The sequence below is a fragment of the Triticum dicoccoides genome, chromosome 4A (assembly GCF_002162155.2).
Source record: "Triticum dicoccoides isolate Atlit2015 ecotype Zavitan chromosome 4A, WEW_v2.0, whole genome shotgun sequence".
NCBI lineage: Eukaryota > Viridiplantae > Streptophyta > Magnoliopsida > Poales > Poaceae > Triticum > Triticum dicoccoides.
In genome coordinates this window covers 673,054,621-673,063,531 of record NC_041386.1, presented here as the reverse complement: position 1 = coordinate 673,063,531, position 8,911 = coordinate 673,054,621, and the positions used below count along the sequence as shown (strand labels likewise).

Genomic DNA, 8,911 nt, shown 5'->3' with positions numbered 1-8,911 from the left:
CGGCGGTCGCGGCTCGAGGACGCCCTCGCCGCCCTCGTCGCCCGTGGGCCAGCCCGCCTTCGCCCGCCACGTCCACTGCGCCCCGCAGCCGCCGGCGGAGGTCGAGGTTCCCGCCGTGTGGGAATGGAACCAGGAAGACGAGACGACGCCGCTTCTCCCGCCGCACCCGGTGGTGACCATCGACACGGAGCGCCCGGGCGCGCTGCAGAGCTCCGCCACGCCGTTCTACCCGAGGGGCCCCTATGAGGTGGAGGTGCGCGACGTGTGGAAGTGGAACCTGGCCGAGGAGATGGCGGCCATCACGGCGCTGCTGCCGACGCACCCGGTGGTGACCATCGACACGGAGTTCCCGGGCACGGTGTACGACTCGGCCACGCCGCGCAAACTGCGGAGCCCGAAGGAGGCCTACGCGCTCGTCAGGCGCAACGTGGACCGCCTGAAGCACCTGCTGCAGCTCGGCCTCACCCTCTCCGGGCCCGGGGGCAGCCACCCGGTCGTGTGGCAGTTCAACTTCCGGGGCTTCGACGAGAAGCGCGACCCGCACGCGCCGGAGTCCATCGCCATGCTCAAGGCCCACGGCATGGACTTCGCCAGGCTCCGCGAGGACGGCATCGACCCGGGCGACTTCACCGACGAGTTCATGCGCTCCGGCCTCAACCACCGCCGCCCGCGCAGGGGCAGAAGCGCCCCCGAGCCCCTCACGTGGGTGGCCTTCTCGGGCTCCTACGACTTCGCCTACCTCGCCAGGATGCTCCACCTCCGAGGCCGCAAAGGCTTGCCGCAGAAGCTCGAGGACTTCGGAAGGCGCGTGGAGAACCTCTTCGGCCCGTGGGTGCTCGACGCCAAGTACATTGCCAAGACCTGCGGCTGGCCCGGTGGCCTGGAGACGGTGGCCACCAAGTTCGGCGTCCAGCGCCGCGCCGGCGTCGCCCACAACGCCGGCTCCGACAGCCTTCTCACCGCCGACGTGATGCTCGCCATTGTGTTGTGCCGCGAGGGGCCCCCCAACTACGAGTACGACATGCGCGAGAAACACGCCGGAAAGATCGATGGGCTCGCAGTCGCAGCACAAGAAGCTAGCGAGAGAGAGGGGCCCGAACATGAAAGCAGGCAGGACTGCTGAGAGAGGAAGTGACGCGTTTTTCGAGGGTCTCGCAGCGTGGGATAGTGCCGAGTATTAGACTGTAGTATGCTGTGTATGTGGAGTGGCTGTGAGCCACTTGTAAATATTCATATTCATGTAACTTTTTAATAGCGGAGGGATCTTTCTCTTTTCCCTTTAATATATGATATACACACTCGTGCGTATTTAAGAAAAGAAAACATTGATGGGCTCGTCTAATTGCGCGCTTACTGGACTTGCACAAAGATATCACTACTAGTATGTTATTAGTACTCTATAAGGAATCCAAAGTGATTCAATTTTCTTGCTTGTTCGCATTCTTCTACCACATGAACCCTCATTCTCGCCTCGGCACGCCCCACCGCTTAGAGCATCTATAGTCAGACCTCTCAGGCGGCTCGCCCGGTCACTACCCAATCACGATTTTTTGACCCAGACGAACGTCTCAAATGGCCCTTAAACGACGGACTGACCGGCACCCCTCATATCCAGCCCAAATATGGGGCGGATACGGAGGCGCCCGGGCACGCCCGCCACGTCGGATCTGGCCCACGCTGGCCCACCCGTTCCCACATATATCCCTCTCCATCCGCTCGCCGGACCAAACCCTAGCCACTTCACTCTACTCCCCTCCACTCCCCTACAACACCCGACCTCACCTCCGACGGTCATCGGCATGGCGGGCAGCGGATCCGAGTCCTTCACCTCCAGATCCGATTGACTCCGAGCTCATCCCACGTGGCCGCGAGGAGAAGATGGCCATTCGGCTTGCGCTTCACCACTCCCGGGGGGCGTCCCGTGCACGGCAGCAGTCATACTCCTTCCGTAAGGAATCCACTGCGTCCGCCCAAATGGTGCATGGATCCAGCGGTAGGGGAGGCGGTGCGGTCCGTTTGGCGTCCAAACGCGTTGGCGGACGCGCATCCCATCCGTTAGCGCGTCGAGCATCGGGACACACCATGGTGCTCGTATGATGAGAGCATGGCGCGGCGTGCCCGACGTGCGAGGCAGAGGGCGCGGAAGGCAGCGATAGCCCTCGCGGCGGTGGTCGTCGGCGAGGCGGAGTCGCATTCTCCGACACCTCGGATAGGCCAGCAGTCCGGGCGCCACAACTGTGTCGTGGTGGATGTCGGCTCGTCCCAGGACGGATCCATCATCGATCTCACACCCACCGGCACCGTCAAGCTTCCGGACTCCGACGAGGAAGAGTAGGGCATGGGAGACAGCGGCGCCTTGAGTCCCTTGAGCCGGCCCGTGTCCCATGCCCTAGTCTACCTTGCTGGCGACGAGGCCAACATTCTGGGGAGCGCAGCCGGCCATCGAACATGGACACGGCGGGGGACGGACGAGCTCCGCTAGATTAGGTTTCAGGTTGCATGTAATAATATGGATTTGAGGTTTCTAATTTGAGGTATACGGGTGTAGATTGCATTATTTGAGGGATGCCCGGTCAGTGCCCGCGGACGAGTATGGGCGTGTCCGCGGGTGTTTGAGGGACCGTATTTGCCAAGTCCGGCTGTAGATGCTCTTACAGAGTAGCGACACAAAAGGACACGTAGGTTGTTTATAGGTATATAGACGGTGTAGGTAGTTTAGGAGTGAATGCAGATTGTGGTCTGCATTGACGGCATCTGCATAGGATACCGGGAATGGTCGGGCAAATCGGGCCGGGTGCATGCGGTGGTGGCCTCCGGTCATGGCCTGGCCGGGGTGGTCGCCTCGCTGCGCCGCGGCGGATGCCAGGGCAACGGCCCCGGGCGGTGGCGGATGGTGAAGCCCAGATCGTCCGCGGCTGTATAGCATGGACGCACCCATGTCCAAGGTGAAGTTGCTCCGGCGTTCCGACGATGGGGTGGCATCCCTCTATCCATGCTCCAGTAGTGGAGCCCTTCGGCCGTGGCCGGAGCGTCAGGATTCACAGCGGTGGCAGTGCGACTATGGATGATCACCGGACCTGGGCGACTGGCTACGGGGCTTTGGAGGTGGTATTGAAGATGTACAAGTTGTCGGTTGGATGTTCTTGGGACGGATCCGTATGAAAACCTAGTCTTCGGCCGGTGGCCAGAGCCGGTGATGGTGACGCCCTTGGCGTCGCTTTCTTCATGTAGGCATTATCGAGGTGAAGCTCCCAACTCCTCTCGCTAGCTTCAGGGGAAACCCTTGATCAATCGATCGGATGATGGTGGCGCTCTTGTGTCGTTTCCTCCTTGGGGGCGTCATTCTTGGAGGTGTTCATTGGCTTGAGGGACCAGTGGACGGTTTTAGCGGTGGAGCAGCTTCCCATGTCCCGCAACTACTATGAGGAGTCTCGGTAGCATGGTGCAACAGGGTATCTGCAATGGATGTACGATGATGGACGCGCATCTGGAAGTGGTGTTGTCTGGCGCCATGGTGGCGTCTACGGCAGACTTGCCAAGGTCGATGCTTCAGTACCTGCTGTGAATATGGATCGGTGGAAGATGACGACGGCAGCCTCTCAGAGTGCTCCGGACCGGTGTGTGCCCCAGACCCGCCAAAAGGCTTGGCTGGGTCCTCCAGCTTTAGTGTTATGTTTTGGTGCGAGGTCTGTTTGGTATTCGACTCGGACCTTCAGCGCCCCTTCATCAAGTGGTTAGTAGTTGCAACAGATGTTGCCATGATGGTGGCTTCAGACTTACTAATGTATTGCTTTGTAAAGTCTTTGTGAATAATTAATAAAATGATTGCATGCATCGCCCAGATGCAGAGGCCGGGGTCATCCTCCTTTTCTAATATATTTTTTTTGCAGGATGATGGATCGTGTGGTGGGTTCGTGGTTCATGGATGGCAGATATGGTTTTCTCCTCCGATGTCTTACTTGTGAGGGGGTGCCTGATATAGAGTTCGATGAGATGTCCGTGGTGTTGTCCCGGTTTGATTCATTTAGCGGTATTGGTTTTACCTTTGGTGAGACCTTGAAGGTCCGCAAAGCTCCATATCAATGATGGAGCCGCTTCAAGCTCGAGTGAGGAGATGATCCCTCATGATCATCATTTCTTCCTTTGGTGGATGTTGTAGTGGTGCCAGAGGCAGGTGACGGGCGTTAGTGTCAAGCTCAGAGGATTCTTAGGTCTTGATTGTAATTTTCTTTTTTGTCTGGTGCTCTTTTGTGCAAAGGCTACCGTTATGCTGTCTTTTCAAATTTGTCAGGTCAATGTTACGTGACTTATACCATGATCTTTATGATACAAGTGTGGTTAAGTCTCAATCGACTGAGATTTAACCAAGTCTCAGTTAAGTGACATAAAATACAAGAGATTTTTCTTTTGGTATGGATCTCAACAATGTAAGATCTTATGAATATGTACCGACTGAGACTTAACAAGACTGTTATGATATAAATGAGATATGTATTATCATGTAAGAAAAAACTTTATTACTAACAATACACGAAAGAAAAGTGCAATACATCAAAGATACATGAACCAGAAAGAGTAGTACAAGGCGGCACTCGGAGATGGGAGATGGTCCAGCACTGTGACTTGAAGGAGGGGTCGATTGAGCATGTTGTGAGCAGGCTCACAACACAATTAAGCATATATATTTTGGGGCGAAAATGTCTTTCCCCCGTCCCATTTTATTAGAACGAGGCGAGCAAAATACACAAGGACTGTTCACAGAGCTCACGTAAACGAAATTTACGGAAAGACAGATGTGAGCATAGAACAAATCCCGCATACATCACCGAAATTCAACATGATTCTAAAACGAGTAGTTCGCGCCATAACGAGTGAATTGCAGAAAACCACCACATTGAAGCGTTGTGTTGCAGAAAAGTCTCTTCTACGAATTTGTGCCGGAGAACACTGATTTTTGTCCTAATCATTTGCAGAAACCACCTAACCTTTCGTTCGGGCATTTTAACCTGACATGTGGGTCCTGCATTTGATGACGTGGCACAACGTTTCGTGGTAGACGACGTTAGATGAGGGCAAGCACCTACTTGTGCTTGGACGCAGTCCTTGTGGACAGCTGTGTTTGTGCGATGCCATGCGGCATGCACGGTCGCCGACGTTTTGCTACGAGGCATGCGCGGTTGTGGCAAGCTATCTATCTATTGCGGCTGCTGCAAGCGGGTTGTAGTGGTACAATACATTGTGGCCAGCTGGTACACTCGCCGGAGCTACGGATGGGAACTGGGATGCTGCTTTCTTTGCAAACAGCCAAACTGTGTGCGCTCATCATCTGGTGGCGGCGGCGGCGGCGGAATAATGGCAAGGCAGTCCAGCCATCTCCCCCATCAGTGATTTCTTCTTCAAAATTTTCATCTTGCCTATAGGTTGGCTCCTGTTCCTTGTTTCCTTGTCTGGTAGGGTAGTAGCTACATAATGTCATTTTAGGATGCTTGTTGTTGCAAAAACTGTTGGAAATCGCTGAACTCAAACTGCTTGGATGGCTTCGGGGTGACGATGGAGGTGCTAGCTGCTTCTGCCTTCCGTTCCTTCTCGCCGCATTTGCTGTTCCGACTGAAGTGGGCGCAGGGATATAGTCCCACCCTCTCTCCTTCTGATTGCTCCTTCTCCTTCTGATTGTTCTTTGTGTTCTTCATGTTCTTTGTCAAACTTCAAATTTCTTTTTATTGATTGAACAATGAGTTTGGTTTTAATTCCCATGTGAGAAGATCCTTCTGAGGAAGGTCAAGAATCGGTATAGAAATTCTGAATATGACATTTGATTCTGATTGTGTGAGATTTGTGTCTAATTTAAATCATCTTGGCATGAGTATTGTGTGTTCAACTGCTGATCAAGTGAGTTGTGGATTTATCTTCTTTGTGACACATCTTTTTTTATTTGTTGGACTGAGAAATGAAAAGTTCACTTGCAGACTGCTCTTTGCTTACACTGTGACTAAAACAAGTTTTGTTTCCTATTATAGCTTCTTTTTTCAGATTTTTGCGTGTTATTCTCGAACATATTGTGCGTGCAATTAATTTCTGGAACTATTTTTCCCTTTCTGAAGAGTTCATGTTCACTATTAATTTCTGAAAGTCAACGTTCATGTTGTTGAGCCACAAGTGCTCGTGAAAGTATTACATGGCAAGTGGAGCGCAGGGTGAGTGCCCATGTTTTAGCAATCTTGGGTTCCTTTTTCAAGATTTAGGATTTAGTTTGGTTAAGATTGCTTATCGCACTGTGCTGACACTGCCTGGTGTATGGTTTTTAAGCTTTTGAGACCTACAGGCAAGTATTGGCAGGCGGCCGGTGAAGCCGAAGCCATTTTTGCTTAATTTGATAATGTATGATAAGGCAGACAGTCTGTTAAATATGTTTAGTGAGTTTAGGAGAAGTTGTAATTTTCAGCTTAAGGAGTTGCCCAAGATGTAACGATTTGACAAGGTCCAATTCCTATAACGATTTGACAAGGTCCAATTGCACTATCACCATGCGTTTCGGGCTCTCTAAAACAATAGTCCATCAGTTGTGAGATCTTTTAATGCTCAAATCATGGTCGCCACATCATAAATAAAATCCATAGCATGACTTTTGGATCTGACGTTTTTATGTGTACCTGACACGCTGTGAGGATTAAAGCTTCACTTGAGTCAATTCAAAATATTGTTTACAGTTGATCTATTTTGTTTACTGGGAGTTAGATCCAAAAGGCTAATTTTGTTATGGTCTCATTGCATCACTGAGACGCACCTACCAAAATTTACTGGTAAAGCTTAACACCTTTAACAATTATCTTGGAAATATCTCTCACATATTCAAAATTTCTCAAATACTGCTTGGATTATTTTAAAAGTGAAGTGCATCCTAGGTCCTTGAACTATTTTGAAGGTGTCATGTAGGTCCTCAAACCATGAAAAGTGTCATCCAGGTTCTCAGAAATCTTTGAAGTGTAATAAGTGTGTATATATGTGACACTTCTGAAATAGTTCAATGACCTACATGACTCCTTTGAAATAGTTTGAGGACCAGGATGAGACACATATTGCACTTTGAGGATCTAGATGAGGATTTTCATAGTTCGAGAACCTATGTGACACGTCCGAAATAGTTTGAGGACCTATGATGCACTTCATTCATTGATAGTTTTATTATTCAATGTCAATATGGGCGGGCGCGGCGAAGCGCGCCTACATGTTCTATTAAAACACTAGGTAATAGATTGTGGTCCCTAGCGCGAGGATGCTACTTTACAACATCACCACCCACATCCAGTTGATTCAAGCGATCATGAGCTCTATAAAGAAACTAGCTCCCACTTCTTCGATCCCCATCATACCATACTCACCACCTGCTCACACCCCTCTCTACTGAAGCGATCAGGTCCAAGGAGGTCCTCTTTTCATTCTCCACTTCAACAATTTGAGTTTTCAACAAGGAACATGGATTTCAACATAGATTACAACTAGGACTTGAACTTGTATTAAAACTAGGATTCGAGTGACCATTTGAAACTACGATTCTCATCTACAATTTGAACCACGGGCTCTTGCTCCACTTGAAAGTGACCTCACATGCGGGTGAGGCTGAAAGAACATGCGGTGCCCCCATGTTTGGTTTTGGTAATTGATGACAATCTCTATGGACTAATGGTTGTCTTGAGTTATATTTGAAGGATTTGTCCATAGGATTTTCTTGAAGTCCATGTGTTGGTTTCAAGGAGTTTATGAGTTGACCAAGGTGCTATTAAGGAATTATCCAAAGATTGGTCATATGCGAGTGTTGAGCTTATTGCAAGCATGTCTTGAAGAAGAAGGTTGTGTGATCATTCATGTTTACCTTCAATACATCATCCAAATGAAGAGAGTTGCAAAGATTTAAGGTTGATCAAGACTAAGTCAATAGTGAATCAAGTTGATCAACTCACAAAGCGTAGAAGATGTACCGAGAGGGATCAAGTGATCCCATGGTATGGTAAGCATTGTCCATTGCACTTTGTGTACTAACCCATGGTCTATGTGAGAGTTCTATGTGGGGTTAGGTACGTATCCATGGGCTTGCATCAAGAGGAAGATATCATACAACCCATGGAAAGGATGACATCAAGTGGTGATCGTCATCAAGATTGCCGTGTTCAAGTTCAAGTGGAGCATCACGAAGAGATCAAGTGCTTGAATCTTGCCATCCATTGTGGTGTCAATGGACTTATGAAGATGAGCCGAAGAGTGGCTCACCCATAGTGGACTATGGGGGAGCAATCATCTAGTCTTCATCGAGCCAACGCAATCAAGAAAGGTGGTCCATCTTGAGGGAGTCAAGATCGTCATCATCTAGCTCAAGTGGACCATGTGCAAGGCAAAGGTTTGCCCTTGATAGGTTTTCTATTTTACCGGTCTCATGGTGGTAGTAGGGAGACCGGGTTATATGATCGTTTGCCGTACTATCAAGGGGGGCTCTCAAGTTGGTAGCTTGATCGTATCGTTAGTACAGAGCTCAAACCCTTGCATCCTTGCATCATGTTTCTTGGTTCTTGTTTGGTTCTCTTTGTGAGTCTTAGAGCTTATGGTCATCTTGATGACAAGCTTGAGTTCATCGAAAACGGAGTTCACATGCGTCTTCTATGATGTTTTCGGTGTTGGAGGTTTTACCGGTCTTTTCCGAGGAAGGGTTCTCACCATTTTCCTTTGGGGCTTTTCTCATTTGCTTATTCTTGATATTTATATCAAGATTGTGTTAGCCCATGTCGTTAGCTTTCCAACAAACTTGGTTTCGTTGAATTCGGAGTCTGTTTGCAAAAGTTGTGGCTGTTTTGGTAAAGGCTACAGCGGTACTACCGCGACTAGAGCGGATGTAATTTTTTACTACCGCTCCAGAGCAGTA

The 8,911-nt window shown here is 49.9% G+C and overlaps 1 protein-coding gene across 1 annotated transcript; it reads left to right on the top strand.

Annotated features, from left to right (window-relative positions):
• The first annotated feature begins 289 nt into the window (after positions 1-289).
• On the top strand, positions 290-1,123 carry LOC119284044 (probable CCR4-associated factor 1 homolog 11). Its single transcript, XM_037563344.1, has one exon. The coding sequence runs from the start codon at positions 290-292 to the stop codon at positions 1,121-1,123; it is 834 nt and encodes a 277-aa protein (XP_037419241.1).
• Positions 1,124-8,911: the final 7,788 nt, after the last annotated feature.